This window comes from Trachypithecus francoisi, unplaced genomic scaffold (assembly GCF_009764315.1).
Source record: "Trachypithecus francoisi isolate TF-2019V2 unplaced genomic scaffold, Tfra_2.0 Lachesis_group21, whole genome shotgun sequence".
Classification (NCBI taxonomy): domain Eukaryota; kingdom Metazoa; phylum Chordata; class Mammalia; order Primates; family Cercopithecidae; genus Trachypithecus; species Trachypithecus francoisi.
The window spans coordinates 55,801,191-55,821,075 of NW_022681467.1; the positions used below are offsets into that span (position 1 = coordinate 55,801,191).

Below are 19,885 nucleotides of genomic sequence, written 5' to 3' on the forward strand. Positions count from 1 at the left end.
AACTCTTCAGCACCCATCAATTCATCATTTATATCATGTGTAACTCCCCAATGCAACCCCTCCCCCTCCCCCCTCCCCATGATAGGCCCCAGTGTGTGATGTTCCCCTTCCCGAGTCCAAGTGATCTCATTGTTCAGTTCCCATCTATGAGTGAGAACATGTGGTGTTTGGTTTTCTGTTCTTGTGATAGTTTGCTAAGAATGATGGTTTCCAGCTGCATCCATGTCCCTACAAAGGACGCAAACTCATCCTTTTTTATGGCTGCATAGTATTCCGTGGTATATATGTGCCACATTTTCTTAATCCAGTCTGTCACAGATGGGCATTTGGGTTGATTCCAAGTCTTTGCTATTGTGAATAGTGCCGCAATAAACATATGTGTGCATGTGTCTTTGTAGTAGAATAATTTATAATCCTTTGGGTATATACCCAGTAGTGGGACGGCTGGGTCATATGGTACATCTAGTTCTAGATCCTTGAGGAATTGCCATACTGTTTTCCACAATGGTTGAACTAGTTTACAATCCCACCAACAGTGTAAAAGTGTTCCTGTTTCTCCACATCCTCTCCAACACCTGTTGTTTCCTGACTTTTTAATGATTGCCGTTCTAACTGGTGTGAGATGGTATCTCATTGTGGTTTTGATTTGCATTTCTCTGATGGCGAGTGATGATGAGCATTTTTTCATGTGTCTGTTGACTGTATGAATGTCTTCTTTTGAGAAATGTCTGTTCATATCCTTTGCCCACTTTTTGATGGGGTTGTTTGTTTTTTTCTTGTATATTTGTTTGAGTTCTTTGTAGATTCTGGATATTAGCCCTTTGTCAGATGAGTAGATTGCAAACATTTTCTCCCATTCTGTAGGTTGCCTGTTCACTCTGATGGTAGTTTCTTTTGCTGTGCAGAAGCTCTTTAGTCTAATCAGATCCCATTTGTCAATTTTGGCTTTTGTTGCCACTGCTTTTGGTGTTTTAGACATGAAGTCCTTGCCCATGCCTATGTCCTGAATGGTACTACCTAGATTTTCTTCTAGGGTTTTTATGGTATTAGGTCTAACATTTAAGTCTCTAATCCATCTTGAATTAATCTTCGTATAAGGAGTAAGGAAAGGATCCAGTTTCAGCTTTCTACTTATGGCTAGCCAATTTTCCCAGCACCATTTATTAAATAGGGAATCCTTTCCCCATTTCTTGTTTCTCTCAGGTTTGTCAAATATCAGATGGCTGTAGATGTGTGGTATTATTTCTGAGGACTCTGTTCTGTTCCATTGGTCTATATCTCTGTTTTGGTACCAGTACCATGCTGTTTTGGTTACTGTAGCCTTGTAGTATAGTTTGAAGTCAGGTAGCGTGACGCCTCCAGCATTGTCCTTTTGACTTAGGATTGTCTTGGCAATGCGGGCTCTTTTTTGGTTCCATATGAACTTTAAAGCAGTTTTTTCCAATTCTGTGAATAAAGTCATTGGTAGCTTGATGGGGATGGCATTGAATCTATAAATCACCTTGGGCAGTATGGCCATTTTCACGATATTGATTCTTCCTATCCATGAGCATGGTATGTTCTTCCATTTGGTTGTGTCCTCTTTTATTTCACTGAGCAGTGGTTTGTAGTTCTCCTTGAAGAGGTCCTTTACATCCCTTGTAAGTTGGATTCCTAGGTATTTTATTCTCTTTGAAGCAATTGTGAATGGAAGTTCATTCATGATTTGGCTCTCTGTTTGTCTGTTACTGGTGTATAAGAATGCTTGTGGTTTTTGTACATTAATTTTGTATCCTGAGACTTTGCTGAAGTTGCTTATCAGCTTAAGGAGATTTTGGGCTGAGACAATGGGGTTTTCTAAATATACAATCATGTCATCTGCAAACAGGGACAATTTGACTTCTTCTTTTCCTAACTGAATACCCTTTATTTCTTTCTCTTGCCTGATTGCCCTAGCCAGAACTTCCAACACTATGTTGAATAGGAGTGGTGAGAGAGGGCATCCCTGTCTTGTGCCAGTTTTCAAAGGGAATTTTTCCAGTTTTTGCCCATTCAGTATGATATTAGCTGTGGGTTTGTCATAAATAGCTCTTATTATTTTGAGGTACGTTCCATCAATACCGAATCTATTGAGCGTTTTTAGCATGAAGGGCCGTTGAATTTTGTCAAAAGCCTTTTCTGCATCTATTGAGATAATCATGTGGTTCTTGTCTTTGGTTCTGTTTATATGCTGGATTACGTTTACTGATTTGCGAATGTTGAACCAGCCTTGCATCCCAGGGATGAAGCCCACTTGATCATGGTGGATAAGCTTTTTGATGTGCTGCTGAATCCGGTTTGCCAGTATTTTATTGAGGATTTTTGCATCGATGTTCATCAGGGATATTGGTCTAAAATTCTCTTTTTTTGTTGTGTCTCTGCCAGGCTTTGGTATCAGGATGATGTTGGCCTCATAAAATGAGTTAGGGAGGATTCCCTCTTTTTCTATTGATTGGAATAGTTTCAGAAGGAATGGTACCAGCTCCTCCTTGTACCTCTGGTAGAATTCAGCTGTGAATCCATCTGGTCCTGGACTTTTTTTGGTGGGTAGGCTATTAATTGTTGCCTCAATTTCAGAGCCTGCTATTGGTCTATTCAGGGATTCAACTTCTTCCTGGTTTAGTCTTGGGAGAGTGTAAGTGTCCAGGAAATTATCCATTTCTTCTAGATTTTCTAGTTGATTTGCGTAGAGGCATTTATAGTATTCTCTGATGGTTGTTTGTATTTCTGTGGGGTCGGTGGTGATATCCCCTTTATCATTTTTTATTGCGTCTATTTGATTCCTCTCTCTTTTCTTCTTTATTAGTCTAGCTAGCGGTCTGTCAATTTTGTTTATCTTTTCAAAAAACCAACTCCTGGATTCATTGATTTTTTGGAGGGTTTTTTGTGTCTCTATCTCCTTCAGTTCTGCTCTGATCTTAGTTATTTCTTGCCTTCTGCTAGCTTTTGAATGTGTTTGCTCTTGCCTCTCTAGTTCTTTTAATTGTGATGTTAGAGTGTCAATTTTAGATCTTTCCTGCTTTCTCTTGTGGGCATTTAGTGCTATAAATTTCCCTCTAACACACTGCTTTAAATGTGTCCCAGAGATTCTGGTATGTTGTATCTTTGTTCTCATTGGTTTCAAAGAACATCTTTATTTCTGCTTTCATTTCGTTATGTACCCAGTAGTCATTCAGGAGCAGGTTGTTCAGTTTCCATGTAGTTGAGCGGTTTTGATTGAGTTTCTTAGTCCTGAGTTCTAGTTTGATTGCACTGTGGTCTGAGAGACAGTTTGTTATAATTTCTGTTCTTTTACATTTGCTGAGGAGTGCTTTACTTCCAACTATGTGTTCAATTTTGGAATAAGTGCGATGTGGTGCTGAGAAGAATGTATATTCTGTTGATTTGGGGTGGAGAGTTCTATAGATGTCTATTAGGTCCGCTTGGTGCAGAGATGAGTTCAATTCCTGGATATCCTTGTTAACTTTCTGTCTCGTTGATCTGTCTAATGTTGACAGTGGAGTGTTGAAGTCTCCCATTATTATTGTATGGGAGTCTAAGTCTCTTTGTAAGTCTCTAAGGACTTGCTTTATGAATCTGGGTGCTCCTGTATTGGGTGCATATATATTTAGGATAGTTAGCTCTTCCTGTCGAATTGATCCCTTTACCATTATGTAATGGCCTTCTTTGTCTCTTTGGATCTTTGACGGTTTAAAGTCTGTTTTATCAGAGACTAGGATTGCAACCCCTGCTTTTTTTTGTTCTCCATTTGCTTGGTAGATCTTCCTCCATCCCTTTATTTTGAGCCCATGTATGTCTCTGCATGTGAGATGGGTCTCCTGAATACAGCAGACTGATGGGTCTTGACTCTTTATCCAGTTTGCCAGTCTGTGTCTTTTAATTGGAGCATTTAGTCCATTTACATTTAAGGTTAATATTGTTATGTGTGAACTTTATCCTGCCATTATGATATTAACTGGTTATTTTGCTCGTTAGTTGATGCAGTTTCTTCCTAGCCTCGATGGTCTTTACATTTTGGCATGTTTTTGCAATGGCTGGTACCGGTTGTTCCTTTCCATGTTTAGGGCTTCCTTCAGGGTCTCTTGTAAGGCAGGCCTGGTGGTGACAAAATCTCTAAGCATTTGCTTATCTGTAAAGGATTTTATTTCTCCTTCACTTATGAAACTTAGTTTGGCTCGATATGAAATTCTGGGTTTAAAATTCTTTTCTTTAAGAACATTGAATATTGGCCCCCACTCTCTTCTGGCTTGCAGAGTTTCTGCCGAGAGATCTGCTGTTAGTCTGGTGGGCTTCCCTTTGTGGGTAAGCCGACCTTTCTCTCTGGCTGCCCTTAAGATTTTTTCCTTCATTTCAACTTTGGTGAATCTGGCAATTATGTGTCTTGGAGTTGCTCTTCTGGAGGAGTATCTTTGTGGCGTTCTCTGTATTTCCTGAATTTGAATGTTGGCCTGCCCTACTAGGTTGGGGAAGTTCTCCTGGATGATATCCTGAAGAGTGTTTTCCAACTTGGTTCCATTTTCCCCCTCACTTTCAGGCACCCCAATCAGACGTAGATTTGGTCTTTTTACATAATCCCATACTTCTTGCAGGCATTGTTCATTTCTTTTTCTTCTTTTTTCTTTTGGTTTCTCTTCTCGCTTCATTTCATTCATTTGATCCTCAATCGCTGATACTCTTTCTTCCAGTTGATCGAGTCGGTTACTGAAGCTTGTGCATTTGTCACGTATTTCTCATGTCATGGTTTTCATCTCTGTCATTTCGTTTATGACCTTCTCTGCATTAATTAGTCTAGCTGTCAATTCTTCCACTCTTTTTTCAAGATTTTTAGTTTCTTTGCGCTGGGTACGTAATTCCTCCTTTAGCTCTGAGAAGTTTGATGGACTGAAGCCTTCTTCTCTCATCTCGTCAAAGTCATTCTCTGACCAGCTTTGATCCATCCGTTGCTGGCGATGGGCTGCGCTCCTTTGCAGGGGGAGATGCGCTCTTATTTTTTGAATTTCCAGCTTTTCTGCCCTGCTTTTTCCCTATCTTTGTGGTTTTATCTGTCTCTGGTCTTTGATGATGATGACGTACTGATGGGGTTTTGGTATAGGTGTCCTTCCTGTTTGATAGTTTTCCTTCTGACAGTCAGGACCCTCAGCTATAGGTCTGTTGGAGATTGCTTGAGGTCCACTCCAGACCCTGTTTGCCTGGTTATCAGCAGCAGAGGTTGCAGAAGATAGAACAGCGAGTGTACCTGTCTGATTCTTACTTTGGAAGCTTCCTCTCAGGGGTGTACTCCACCCTGTGAGGTGTGGGGTGTCAGACTGCCTCTAGTGGGGGATGTCTCCCAGTTAGGCTACTCAGGGGTCAGGGACCCACTTGAGCAGGCAGTCTGTCCGTTCTCAGATCTCAACCTCCGTGTTGGGAGATCCACTGCTCTCTGCAAAGCTGTCAGACAGAGTCGTTTGCGTCTGCAGAGGTTCTGCTGCTTTTTTGTTGTTGTTATTTATCTGTGCCCTGTCCCCAGAGGTGGAGTCTACAGAGACAGGCAGGTTTCCTTGAACTGCTGTGAGCTCCACCCAGTTCGAGCTTCCTAGCGGCTTTGTTTACCTACTTAAGCCTCAGCAATGGCGGGTGCCCCTACCCCAGCCTCGCTGCTGACTTGCGGTTAGATCGCAGACTGCTGTGTTAGCAATGAGGGAGGCTCCGTGGGAGTGGGACCCTCCCGGCCAGGTGTGGGATATATTCTCCTGGTGTGCCCGTTTGCTTAAAGCGCAGTATTGGGGTGGGAGTTACCCGATTTTCCAGGTGTTGTGTGTCTCAGTTCCCCTGGCTAGGAAAAGGGATTCCCTTCCCCCTTGTGCTTCCCAGGTGAGGCGATGCCTCACCCTGCTTCAGCTCTCGCTGGTCGGGCTGCAGCAGCTGACCAGCACCGATTGTCCGGCACTCCCCAGTGAGATGACCCCAGTACCTTAGTTGAAAATGCAGAAATCACCGGTCTTCTGTGTCGCTCACGCTGGGAGTTGGAGACTGGAGCTGTTCCTATTCGGCCATCTTGCTCTGCCCCTCTAGAGACTTTTTAAAAGTGGAAAGTTCTCACCACATGGAACCCACATTCCCACATGACAACAATTAGGTGGGGCTTGAGTTACTCTGAATACCACAGTTTCTACCACTCCCTATTTCCTCCCTTGTGCTGAGGGCAAGCACCGCCTTGAAAAAGTCATGGTACTGGAGTGGTAGAATCTTTCCACCAGGCTCATGTTGTTTATTTCTGCTACCTTCCTGGTACCAATGGCCCTTTGAATTATGTACTGATTAAGCTCTGATGTTCTGTGACATTCTGTGATTCTTAGAAAAAGGAAACAGTACATGTCTATTGGTAAAAAACAAATGTAAAGAGTACAGACCGTTTTCAATCTCAGTGGTTAAAAGTATATACTCCTAAGAGTCAGGGGGAGTGAGTGGGTTCATATTCCTACTACATCACGTCCTTGCTGGGTAAGTTAGAGATTCTTAATGTGTCTGTACAATGGGGTCGATGATATTGCCTACATTTCAGAGATGTTTTAAAGATTAAATAGGTTAAGGCAAGCAAGGCAGATTGTAGGCCCACTTGTTCTAAACTCTTTCTAGATGTTAGTTGTGTGATCACTACTTCTCTTTCCTTCAAGGGATAATCAATATTAAATAAATTGGTATGTGTGGTTCCAGATATTTCTTTACAGATTTTCTGATATGAATCTGCGTCAAAGAAATGAGATCACACTTGGTGTGTTGTTCTGCTTGCCTTTCTTGTTTAGCAACGTGTCCTGCTCATCTTTCCGTCTTTCCATGGCAGTGTAAATACATTTTTGAAGGCTACAGAGTATCCCATGCTATGTGAAGGAAGTATCACTATATTATTTTTTTCATGTCAATGAACATTTATGCTATTTCCAAATTGTCACTATTACAGACCAAACTGCAGCCAACAGTTCAACACCATTGCTCCTGCATCTCTGCCCATCTGTTTATTTCTTTGGCAGATGTGCCATTGCTGGGTATAATTTCTTAAAGATGCCATTGATTCTTAGCCTTGATACTTGATTATCATAGCGGCTTATTCTCATCCTCCTTTTCATTTTTCCTCCTTCTAGCTGTTCAATAATATGTCTGATAACATGTCGCTAATGTATCTACTCAGTGGACCTGGTGTGGATGAATATCCAGAGATTGGTTTGTTTTCTCTTGAAGATCATGAGAACGGAAGGATATATGTTCGCCGCCCTGTTGATCGAGAAATGACACCGTCTTTCACGGTATCTAAAATTTGATATATTCTAAGCTTGGATTTAAAAGCTCTTGCAAGACTGTTGTATTTGGTAAGCATTATTTAAGCTGACTATGTGCCAGGTTCCGGGAGACTGAGAAATTATGCCTTGTGACAAGCTTTATGAGTATGCCTGAGACTTTTGTAATCTTCTTTTAGAGTTGTGGGCTTTGGCTTTGTAATGATTTCTGCAATCGATGTGAGCTGCTATAGGTCTTTATTCTAATGACCAGTGTCCTAGCATGATCGAGGTATCTGAAAGCACTTGGGGATAGGGTCACAGAATGTTTATAAAATGGGCTTATGTATTTATATATGTATTTATTTATTTATTTTTGAGACGGAGTCTCGCTCTGTCGCCCAGGCTGGAGTGCAGTGGCGCGATCTTGGCTCACTGCAAGCTCTGCCTCCTCAGTTCATGCCATTCTCCTGCCTCAGCCTCCGGAGTAGTTGGGACTACTGGCGCCTGCCACCACGTCCGGCTAATTTTTTGTATTTTTAGTAGAGATGGGATTTCACTGTGTTAGCCAGGATGGTCTCAATCTCCTGACCTTGTGATCCCCCTACCTTGGCCTCCCAGAGTGCTGGGATTACAGGCGTGAGCCACCACTCCTGGCCTAATTTATTTATTTATTTATTTATTTATTTTATTTTATTTTTTTTATTACATGAAAAAATGCTCATCATCACTCGCCATCAGAGAAATGCAAATCAAAACCACAATGAGATACCATCTCACACCAGTTAGAATGGCGATCATTAATTTATTTTTTTATGAGTGACTTCTGAAATATGGAGACAAGCCATAACAGACCCAGTGGGTGGCCCAAGAACTGGTGCATGAGCAATTGCATACCTGTTCATACCTGTTGACGATGTCTTATTGTGAGTGCAGGTTTTCTTTACGATTTCATCACTGCAACACTGGTTTACTATGAAGTTGAAATTCAGGTTCTAAACTAGGAAAAGAAATCATAAAGAAAAAAGCCCTAAACCATGTATCACGTTACCCATCTAACATAATAGGGAGTCCTTAGGTAGTCAAAATGTGTTCTATTTTGACTTCAGCGGACTGGAGCTGTTGGAAACTAGGCTTGGTTCTCAGGGCTTCTTGGCTGTACATTTGTTCATTAACTTTTTCAGGGTGGAAAGATGTTGATTAACATTCAAGAAAAGTAATATATGAAGCTTTTCTCCAGTGATCTCAATGTACTGATATACACAATAAAAGATAAACCCTTAACTCACTAATAGGCTCTGACTCTCTAATTTTTAAATAGGTGGAAATTCTCCTAAAACTCCAATGAACATGCAAAGATGACTCTCTAGGTCTTCCTTATCCATATGAATGCATGCCTCCCTTCTGTGTAGACTTCGCAGTGTCTGTTAAAAAGAAGGAGTAGAGAGTAGTCATAAGGAGACACTGAGATAGCACTTCTCAATCTTTAATGAGCAAACAGATCACTTAGGGATCTTGGTAGAAATGCAGATTCTGTTTTAGTAGGTCAGGGTGAAGCCTGAGAGCCTGCATGTCTAGCAAGCTCCAGGTGATGCTCATGCTGCTGTTCCTTGGGCTTCCACACGTTGAATAGGGAGGCCGTAGTGATGGTCATGATCTGTGCAAGGATGGAGCCAAACATTCAGCGCTCACTTGTTGTTGTTGCTTGTTTGCTTTTAATATTTTATTTTTTCCTTCCCTTTTATGATTGTTCTTATTTTTAGCTTTCATTTTAAGTGCATGTACAGGTTTGTTGTGTAGGTAAACTTGTACAATGAGGGTTTGGTGTACAGATTCTTTCATCATCCAGGTATTAAGCCTAGTACCCACTAGTTAGTTTTCCTGATCCTCTCCCTTTTCCCACCCTTCACCCTCTGAGAGATTCCAGTGTCCGTTCCCTTCTGTGTGTCCACGTGTTCTCATCATTTAGCTCCTATTTATAAGTGAGAACATGCAGTATTGGTTTTCTGTTCCTGTGTTAGTTTGCTAAGGATAATGGCTTCCAGCTCCATCCATGTTTCTGCAAAGGACACAATCTCATTCTTTTTTATGGCTGCATAGTATTCCATGGTATATATGTACCATATTTTCTTTATCCATTCTACCATTGATAGGCATTTAGGTTGATTTCATGTCTTTGCTACTGTGAATCCTGCTGCAGTGAACATACTCATGCATATGTCTTTATGGTAGAATGATTTATATTCCTTTGGGTATATACCCAGTAATAGGATTGCTGGGTTGAATAATAGTTCTGTTTTTAGCTCTTTGAGGAATCACCACACTGTCTTCCACAATGGTTGAAGTAATTTACACTCCCACCAAGAGTATATACATGCTCCTTTTGTTTTATTTGTCTGCAACCTCACCAGCATCTGTTGTTTTTTTGACTTTTTAATAATGGCCATTCTGACTGGTGTGAGATGGTATCTCATTGCGGTTTTAATTTTCATTTCTCTAATAATCAGTGATGTTGAGCTTTTTTTCATAAGCTTACTGGCCACAAGTATATCTTCTTTTGAAAAGTGTCTGTTTATATCTTTTGTCCACTTTTTAATGGGTTTTTTTTTCTTGTAATTTTGTTTAAGTTCCTTATAGATGCTAGATATTAGATCTTTTTCAGATGCAAAAGAAACTATCAACAGAGTAAACAGACAGCCTACAGAATGGGAGAACATTTTTGCGAACGATGCTTTTAACATTTTAAATGATGTAGTAAGGGTTGGCATTCATAATGTCTAATATGGGGCTTTGTGTCTAAAAGCTGATAATGCTAAAGCCAAATATCTAAGAGCATTTCCTGAAACTCAAAGTTGAGTTGGAAATGCTTGGCACATCACAGATAGATCCTAGGGACCATTTAGAGCAAACAGTGACAGTGTGGGGTGGGGGGAAACACATGGCATCCCTGAGTTCTGTTATGTCAGGTGTTCAGGGCCCTATGCTTGGAGCTCCCTGGCTAGGCCAAATCCATGTTCTGATTCCCCAAACATGGACCGCAGTTGTCTGTATGTGTCTATTGATTTATGTACTTATTTGATCTGTGGCCCTCTCATTTAACTACGAACTTCCACAAGGAAAGATACAGGGTGGAGATTTTGAGGCATGTCCCAACCTTGCCCGTCACTCTCCATCTCATGACCCTGTTTTATTTTCTCCTCAACACCACTCATCACCTGAAATGTGAACTCCGTGTGTAATTCTCTGTTGATAGTTGATCTCCTCCATTAGAATGCTGGTCCATTAGAATGCAGAGAGACTCTGCCTTATTCTTGACTTTGGGGAAAGTCTGCCATTGCCCCAGGGTCAAGATCAGGGCTCCTCACATAATAGGTTCTCCCTTAATCACGTTAGATGAAGGAGTAAACGAATGAGCGAGCACAGTAAAATGTAGCCTCGGCCTTGCTGGGTGTTGTGAGTTGAACTGTGCCTCCCAAAAAGAGATGTTCAAGTCCTAACTCATGGTACCCACGCCTGTGACCTTATTTGGATATAGGGTCTTTATAGGTGTGATCAAGTTAAAATGAGGTCATACTGGATTAGGGTGGGCCATAACCCAGTGACCAGTATCTTTAGAACAAGAGGGAATCTTTGACACAGAGACAGATGCAGAGGAGAATGCCAGGTGAAGGTGGAGGCAGAGATTAGAGTGATGCCAAGGAATATCGAGGCTTGCTAGCAACCACCTGAAGCCAGGAGAGGCAGGGAATAGTCTCTCCCTCAGAGCTTCCAGAAGAGCCAACCCTGCTGACTCCTCCATTTCAGCTCTAGCCTCCAGAACTGTAAGAGAGTAAGTTTCTAGTGTAAGCCATGGAGTCTGTGGTATTTTGTTACAACAGCCACAGGAAACTAACAGCCAGGGGCTTACACACTATTTAGGAGCATATGAAATGGTCCAATGAGAAGGATTACCAACCAGGAAGCGTGGCATAAGCCATGTCCTATAAATGAGGACATGTCCTAAACACTACACAAATATGCATCCTAGCTTAACCATCTGCTCCTGTGAGAGAACGATTATTACTAGCTTTGGCAGTCCATCAAGATAGTACATTATTAAAAATCAAATAAGCCTAATGTAGCAGCAAAAAGACATTCTAGGAGCACTTCTTTACTCTTGAGCATCCTGATAGGGTCTCTAAAACCAACCAAAAGCAAAATTGTGCCCAGGGAGTGTGTGGGGGAGGCTAACTTTTTATTAACTCCATGCGTCCACAAGAAAGCAGTAACACTAGTTGAGAATCACTGTAAGATTTAAGACAGAGACAGCAACAGCAAAAGTTTTAATTTTTTTCTGTGTATGGACCTTATCTATTTACATCAAAATATGCTCATTTTTGCAGAATACAAAGCTGCCCCCAAAGCCATCCTTTTATATTTCTCAGAATAGTTATGCATTAATTTTCATCACCACACAGTCTCACCTACGCATGCGCGATTTTGTATTGTGCATTTGGTCCTGAAGGTGTTGCCATGTGCTCATTTGTGTGTAAGGCCATAGATCTTGTGCCTGTAATTTCAAATAGGCATATGGTGATGCATCCAGTTAACGCACTATGGTTTGTTTATCCAAAGGTATAAATCTTGAGGCTATAACAAAAGGCTGGAAACACTTTCCAAGTGCAGAAAATGTCCATGACATTTCTTTTCTCCATTGTAATCCGAAACCCTAGAAATTCTTAGCATCTTGCCAAAGAATAAACAGCACTCGTGTTTCTCAGGCGTCTTATGGAACTAAAGGGCTCATATGTAGCTTTAGGATAATAAATGAAATATAAAATAATAAACATAAAACACACAAGTGGTTCTTTTTTTAAATGGAAGGAGTATGGTTGGCACGGTTTTACAGCCAGAAGTCAGGGTGATTAAGGAGCAAAGAGTTGCTAGCACAGTCATAAATTATGGAGGAGAATGTAGAGATGGTGTGTGAGAAAGCCAATTTATTTGCACACAAATTTTAAAATGTGTGCTAGAGTCCCTGAAGTCCCTGAAGCGGACTAGCTCCGTAATAGAAGCCTTGAAGGCTCCCTCATTCCTACTGTGGAGGAGGAGGAGCGCTGACCTGCGCTAGACGTGGGCGCTGCTGTTCTAGGATACCTGGTGGGACCGCGGTGATGGAGCTGAGGAGTGACCGCAAGTCTGCAGGGGAAGGGGGCTCAAGCAGCCACGCGAAACAAAACAGAGGGAAAGACCTTTAGGCCCCTGAGGAAGGGGATGGAGAGAGTGTTGCCTAAAGCTTTCAAGGCCCTGAGAGGCCCCCTGGGAGGGCCACTGACTCTGGGCACTGAGTAGCCTGTAGAGTGAAATGGGGAAGAATCGGCGGAAGGTGCAGTCTTGATCCCTGACTGGACTTGGATCTGGGCTACTCTACGTCCAAGCTGAAGGTGAAATAGTCACTTAGTCTCTCCATGGTGCAGAGCTAGACAGCAAGGGTGTCTTCCTCCAGGGCTTCCGCGAGGATGAAGGGAGACCATCTACGTGAAGGGCTGGCGCTGGTGAGTCTGCCCCGGGCCTGGCTGAAGCTGGCAGCCACGCTTCTGCAATACGCCTTTTTACCCCAAGCAGGATACTTTACCTGGCGACCAGTTGGTCCTTGAGAATCCAGTGGTCTCGACGCAGAACAGGCACCTGCCTGGACCACCCTCGTGCCAGGATTCATGCCCTTTCCCGCTCTCTTTTCTGCGACTCTGAACTCCTGCCTTTCCCCACAGCCTTTTCAGCCTTCAACAAACAAAAGCACCATTTATACTAGAGCAACGAGAGATTCAGGAGTAAAAATATGTATATTTATTTAAAATACACCGGTTTGTATTTTATTATAGTTCATGTTTATTATATTTTATTAAGATATATATATTTATTTTGTAAGTAGGGACATCATATTTTTCAAATTAATGGACTTCATTTTTTAGAGCAGTTTTAGATTGACAAAGCACAGAATAGAAAGCCCACAGTTCCCATCCTACCCTCCCCTCACCCCTCCCTTCACATTCCCCTATTATGAACGTTTTGCAGTAGTGTACTGCATTTGCTATAATTTATGTGCTACATTTGCTATAATTGTTGAGCCAGTATTTTACATTACTGTTAACCAAAACCCAGAGTTTACATTAGGGTTCATTCTTGGCATCTTACCTTTTATGGGTTTCGACAAATGTGTCCACCATGGCAGTGTCATAGGGAATGGTTTCACTGCTCTAAAAATTATCTGGGCTCTGCCCATTCACCCCTCCCTACCCCCAGAACCCCTGGCAACCACTGGTCTTTTTACTGTCTCCCCACTTTTGCCTTTTCCAGAAGGTTATACAGTTGGAATCATACACTATGTAGCCTTTTCAGACTGGCTTCTTTCACTTCCAATATCCATTTAAAGTTCCTCTATGCCTTTTTTTCATTGTATAATATTCTATTGTATGGATAGGCACAGCTTATTTACCTATTCACCTACTGAGAAACGTCTTGGTAGCTTCCAGAGTTTGACGATCATGAATAAAACTGCTGTAAACGCGTGTGTGCAGGTTGTCGGGTGCACATACATATTCAACACATTTGGAAGGGTGATTGCTGGATTGTGTAGCAAGAGTACATTTAGTTTTGTAAGAAACTGCCAAACTGTCTCCCAAAGTGGCTGCACCATTTTGCATTCTCACCAGCAATAAATGAGAGTTCCTATTCTTTATACTTACTTTTTATTTGTTTGTTTGTTTTGAGATGAAGTCTTGCTCTCTCGCCCAGGCTGGAGTGCAATGGTGCGATCTCGGCTCGCTGCAACCTCTGCCTCCAGGGTGCAAGTGATTCTCCCACCTCAGCCGCCCAAGTAGTGGGATCACAGGCACCCACCATCATGCCCAGCTAATTTTTGTGTTTTTGTAGAGATGGGGTTTCACTATGTTGGCCAGGCTGATCTTGAACTCCTGACCTCAGGTGGTCCCCCCACCTCGGCCTCCCAAAGTGCTGGGATTATAGTGTGAGCCACCACGCTCAACCTTATATTTACTTTTTACATATAAAATTAATAAGGGCTTCTTATGAAATTTTATACAATATATGAAAAATCTCATCCCACCCACAACTTTCCCCTCTGGTCTAATTCCACGGAAGGAAAAAATAATTACAGAGGAATTGCAGCATTCATTCTTCACTTATTAGATTTAATATAAAGTTTTTAGTAACTTCTTTGACAATATAATGACCTGAGAACCCTTAACTGCCTTTATTCCTTCCAAATGTGTATTTTTCTTTTAAAAATTTATTTTAAAAACTTATGTACAGTAAAATTTGTATCTCTTGATGTATAGTTCTAAGAGTTTTGACAAACCCTCCTTCAACCCTTAACCCCTGGAAACGACTCATTTCTTTTCCCTCCCAATAAATTTATCTTGTTTAGAACATCATAGAGACAGAATCACACAATGCATGACTTTTTAAGTCTAGATTTTTTTCACTTTGCATAATGAATCTTATATTCATCCATGTTGTTGTGTGCATCAAGAGTTTGTTCTTTTTTTTTTTTTTTTTTTTTTTTGAGATGGAGTCTTGTTCTGTCACCAGGCTGGAATGCAGTGGTGCGATCTTGGCTCACTGCAACGTCTGCCTCCCAGGTTCAAGCAATTCTCCTGCCTCAGCCTCCTGAGTAGCTGGTACTACAGGCACCTGCCACCACACAAGGCTAATTTTTTGTGTTTTAGTAGAGACGGGGTTTTACCATGTTGGTCAGAATGGCCTCAATCTCCTGACCTCGTGATCTGCCCACCTGGGCCTCCCAAAGTGCTGGGATTACAGATGTGAGCCACCGCACCGGCCGAGTTTGTTCTGTTTTATTGCTGAGTAGTATCTCGCTTCTCACTTTATAAAACTAAGGGATGCTTGGAATCTTTTTGATTTTAGTGATGATTAAAGCTGCTATGCACTTTTTTTTTTTTTTTTTTTTGAGATGGAGTTTCACTCTTCTTGCCCAGGCTAGAGTGCAATGGTGTGATCTCGGCTCACTGCAACCTCGGCCTCCTGGGTTCAAGTGATTCTCCTGCCTTAGTCTCCCAAGTAGCTGGGATTACAGGCACCCACCACCACACCTGGCTAATTTTTATATTTTTAGTAGGGACCGGGTTTCACCATGTTGGCCAGGCTGGTCTTGAACTCCTGAGGTGATGCACCTGCCTCAGCCTCTCCAAGTGCTCGGATTACAGGTGTGAGCCACCGTACCCAGCCCACGTATGGTTTTTATGTGAATGTCAGTTTTCATTTATTGTAGGTAGATAATTAGGAGTGGCTTAGATGGATTTCGTAAGTGTATGTTTAATTTGATAAGCAATTCCTGAACGAGTTCTCAGAATAACTGAATAATTTTGCATTCTCATTAGAAATGTATAGGAATTCTGATTGCTCTGAATCTTTGGCTGAACTTGGTATTGTCAGGTTTTTTTCAGTTTAACTGTTCTAAAAGGTGTGTAGTGATAGCTCATTGCAGTTTTAATGTGGATTTCCCTAGTGAAAAATGATGCAGATTTAACATCTGCATCTCTTTTTTTGGAGAAGTGTGTTCAAACCCTTTGCCCATTTAAAAATTGTATTGTTTGTTGTCTTTTTTTTTGAGACGAGTTTCTTTCTTGTCTCCTGGGCTGGAGTGCAATGGCGCAATCTCAGCTCACTGCAACCTCCACCTCCTAGGTTCAAGTAATTCTCCTGCCTCAGCCTCCCGAGTAGCTGGGATTACAGGTGCCTGCTACCATGCCTGGCTAATTTTTGTATTTTTTTAGTAGAGACTGCGTTTTGCCATATTGGCCAGGCTGGTCTTAAACTCCTGACCTCAGGTGATCCGCCCGGCTTGGCCTCCCAAAGTGCTGGGATTACAGGCCTGAGCCACCTGCTATGTATTGTTTGTTTTCTTATTGAGTTTTGAATACAAATCCTTTGTCAGCATATGAAATGCAAGTATTTTCTCTCAGGCAATTGTCTTTTCATTTTTGTCTTCTCATTCTTTTCCTTTGTCTTTTCATTCTTTTAACAACATTTCCTACCGAGCCAAAGTTATTACATTTTGATAAAAATCCAATTCATCAATATTTTCTCTTCTGGGTCATGTTTTTGGTGTTGTATCTAACACATTGTCATCAAGATTTCCTCCTTTTTTTTTTTTTTTACTAAAAGTTTTATAGTTTTATTTTTTACATGTAGGTCTGTGATTCATTTTGAGTTAATTTTTTTTTTTTTTTTTTTTTGAGGCAGAGTCTCACTCTGTTGCCCAGGCTGGAGTGCAGTGGCCGGATCTCAGCTCACTGCAAGCTCCGCCTCCCAGGTTCACGCCATTCTCCTGCCTCAGCCTCCCGAGTAGCTGGGACTACAGGCACCCGCCACCTCGCCCGGCTAGTTTTTTTTTTTTTTTTGTATTTTTAGTAGAGACGGGGTTTCACCGTGTTCACCAGGATGGTCTCAATCTCCTGACCTCGTGATCCGCCCGTCTCGGCCTCCCAAAGTGCTGGGATTACAGGCTTGAGCCACCGCGCCCGGCCCCATTTTGAGTTAAGTTTTGACTAAAGTGTGAGATATAGACCCAGGTTCTTTTTTTTTTTTTTTTTTTTTTTGCATCTGGACATCCAATGTTTCAGAATCATGCATTGAAAAGGCCTAGCCTAGGGCCGGGCGCGGCGGCTCATGCCTGTCATCCCAGCACTTTGGGAGGCCGAGACGGGCGGATCACGAGGTCAGGAGATCGAGACCATCCTGGCTAACACGGTGAAACCCCGTCTCTACTAAAAATACAAAAACTAGCCGGGCAAGGTGGCAGGCGCCTGTAGTCCCAGCTACTCGGGAGGCTGAGGAGAATGGCGTGAGAGGAGAATGGCGTGAACCCGGGAGGCGGAGCTTGCAGTGAGCTGAGATCTGGCCACTGCACTCCAGTCAGGGCGACAGAGCGAGACTCTGCCTCAAAAAAAAAAAAAAAAAAAAAGGCTAGCCTTTGTACTATTCTCAAAAATCAATCAACCATACTTGTGTGGGCCTATTTCTAACTCTATTCTGTTTCAATGATGTATATATTTATCTTTTCATCAATACTGTACTCTCTGGATTACTGTATTTTTATAACAAATCTTGAAATTATATAGTGTGAGTCCACTAACTTTGTGTTTCTTTTTCAAAATGATTTTGGGTATTCAAATTTCTTTGCCTTTCCATACAATTTTCAGATCAGCTTGTTGATATCTCTAAAATATTCTGCTAGTCTTTTGATTGGGATCATGCTGACTTTATAGGTCAATTTGGGAAGAACTGTCATCTTGGCAATACTGAGTCTTTCAGTCTGTAAACACAGTATATCTTTTCATTCAATTAGGTCTTCTTTGATTTCTTTCATCGGTGTTGTAACATTTTCGCTAAATAGATCCCGTACATATTTTAGATTTGTAAATGGGGCTATTTTTAAATATTTATTTCTAAGTATTCATTGCTGGTTTATATGAATGTAGTTGATTTTTGTAGATTAACTTTACATCTTGTGATGTTGCTGAAATTAATTTTCAAAAGTTGAATCAGCCTAAAATTCTCTGGATAAACCTCATTTGGTCATAATGTACTATCCTCTTAATATATTTCTGGGTACTAGTTGTTAGTATTTTGTTGAGAACTTTTAACTCTAGATTCATGAGGGATATTGTTCTGTAGTTTTCCCTGTAATTTACAAAATTTACAATATTGTCCCGACCAGCGGGATCATTAACACAGACCTTGGAGGAGGGGGTGGGAATTAGAGAGACAAGAGACACAAGAAATGGAGACAAGACAGTATTCTGATCAAGTCTCATTTAATGGCGGTGGTGTAATGCCTATATATGCTGCCAGGTAAGAGGAAGGGCTCAGAGCAGGAGGGGAGGGGAATAATGAGAGACGTCACCAGACGCATGCTCGGTAGACTTAGTCTTTCCCGGCGCGGGAGGTTATCTACGCGCGGGCGGGAAAAGTTCGCGCGCGCGGGTAAAGTTGATGATGAAGAACCAGGAAGTGCGCCATCTGTCTCCACAATGCAGAGCTTAAGCACAGAGGCGCGGCAATTCCGAGCCTCACGGCTCCGGACACAATATATAATCAGTTGAGAAGTTTTTCTACCTTTTATACTTTTTGAAAGAGACTGTTGAATTAGTCTTTTTTCTTTCATATTTTGCTAGAATTTACCATTGAAGTCATCTGGGCCTGGGGTTTTTTGTTTTTACTTCTTGAAAGATTTTAAACTACAAATTTCGCTTTAAATATATATATAGGACTATTCAGGTTTTCTGTTTCTTCTTGAGAAAGTTTTGGTAGTTTTTCTTTATTAAGAATTTGGTCCTTTTCTTTTAAGTTGCTGTATTCATTGGCATAAACTTAGTCATACTAGTCCTTATTATTCTTCTAATATATGTAGAATCTCTAATGATATCCTTTCTTTCATTCTTGTTATTGATAATTCTCCCCACTTCCTTATTTTCTCTCATCAGTCCTCTTAGAGGTTTGTTCATTTTATTGATCATTTCCAAGAATCACTTTTGGTTACATGACTTTCTCTATTGTTTTGTTGTTTTCCATTTTATTGATATATGCTCTTACCTTTACTATCGCTTTTTGTTTGTTTGGGTTTATTATGATCTCTTTTTAAAAGTTCTTAAGGCAGAAGCTTAAACAATTGATTTGAGACCTTTTGAAATGAAAGACTACACATATGCACATTTGACACCGACTGACTTTTCTTATCTAAGTACAGAAGTGCAGAAGTACAGTGGCCATTTAAAAACATAGCATGTCAGTAGCTGTGCTAGTTACTGTAAATGTTCACTTTCCCCAAAATTTTTAAGTGTCTGCTCTCTGTGATGTTTCAGTAATATTCAATTAATATATTTATTTCTCATGACAATACTGATAGGTTGTAGAAACGGAGGCTCACTAGCAACCTGCATGTGTTTACCCAGTGGAGAGACTGAGATTTGAACCTGATAATAAGTCATCATTTTTTTCCAAGCCAGAGCATTGGCTTGTTCTGCACATTTGCTGAGCACCTAGTCTGTGCCAGTACTGTGTTTGGTCTCTGGGGTATGTGGTGAATGAGGGCAGTCTGATTCCTGCCCTTTGGAACTCTCAGTCTAGAGGAGGAGAGAGATGTAAACACATAATTAGGATAACAGTTATTTTATTAGAGTGTCATCAAATAAATTGTTCTGTAGGATTTTTACAGCTCTCTGCTTCCTAGGTTTATTTTGATGTTGCGGAGCGCTCAACAGGAAAAATTGTGGATGAATCCTAGATTTTCAACATTAGGATCAGTGATGTGAATGATCATGCACCCCAGTTTCCAGAGAAGGAATTTAACATCACTGTGCAAGAAAACCAATCTGCAGGTGTGTGCGGTTGAGGGGCTGCTGGGCTTCCTTCTGTCTCTGCTCTGTTCCTTTTCATTAATATTGATGAGGAGCTTGATCCTAGTCATCTTCAGGGAGAGTTTTTACTGTTCACATCTCAGAGGTTGCAGGACTTGGATCTGAGCGAAGTGCTTTGAGGTCTGTAAGCCTCGTTTTGTATCGGCAATAAAATGATGTGGGAATTACATCAGT

General features: G+C 41.3%; 1 protein-coding gene across 1 annotated transcript in view; it reads left to right on the plus strand.

Moving 5' to 3' along the window:
• Positions 1-19,885, plus strand: part of CDH26 (cadherin 26) — a 60,757-nt gene that overhangs the window by 14,099 nt on the left and 26,773 nt on the right. The window contains 2 exon segments of the mRNA XM_033186945.1: positions 7,140-7,301; positions 19,525-19,672. Coding sequence (XP_033042836.1) covers positions 7,140-7,301; positions 19,525-19,672 — 310 coding nt within the window.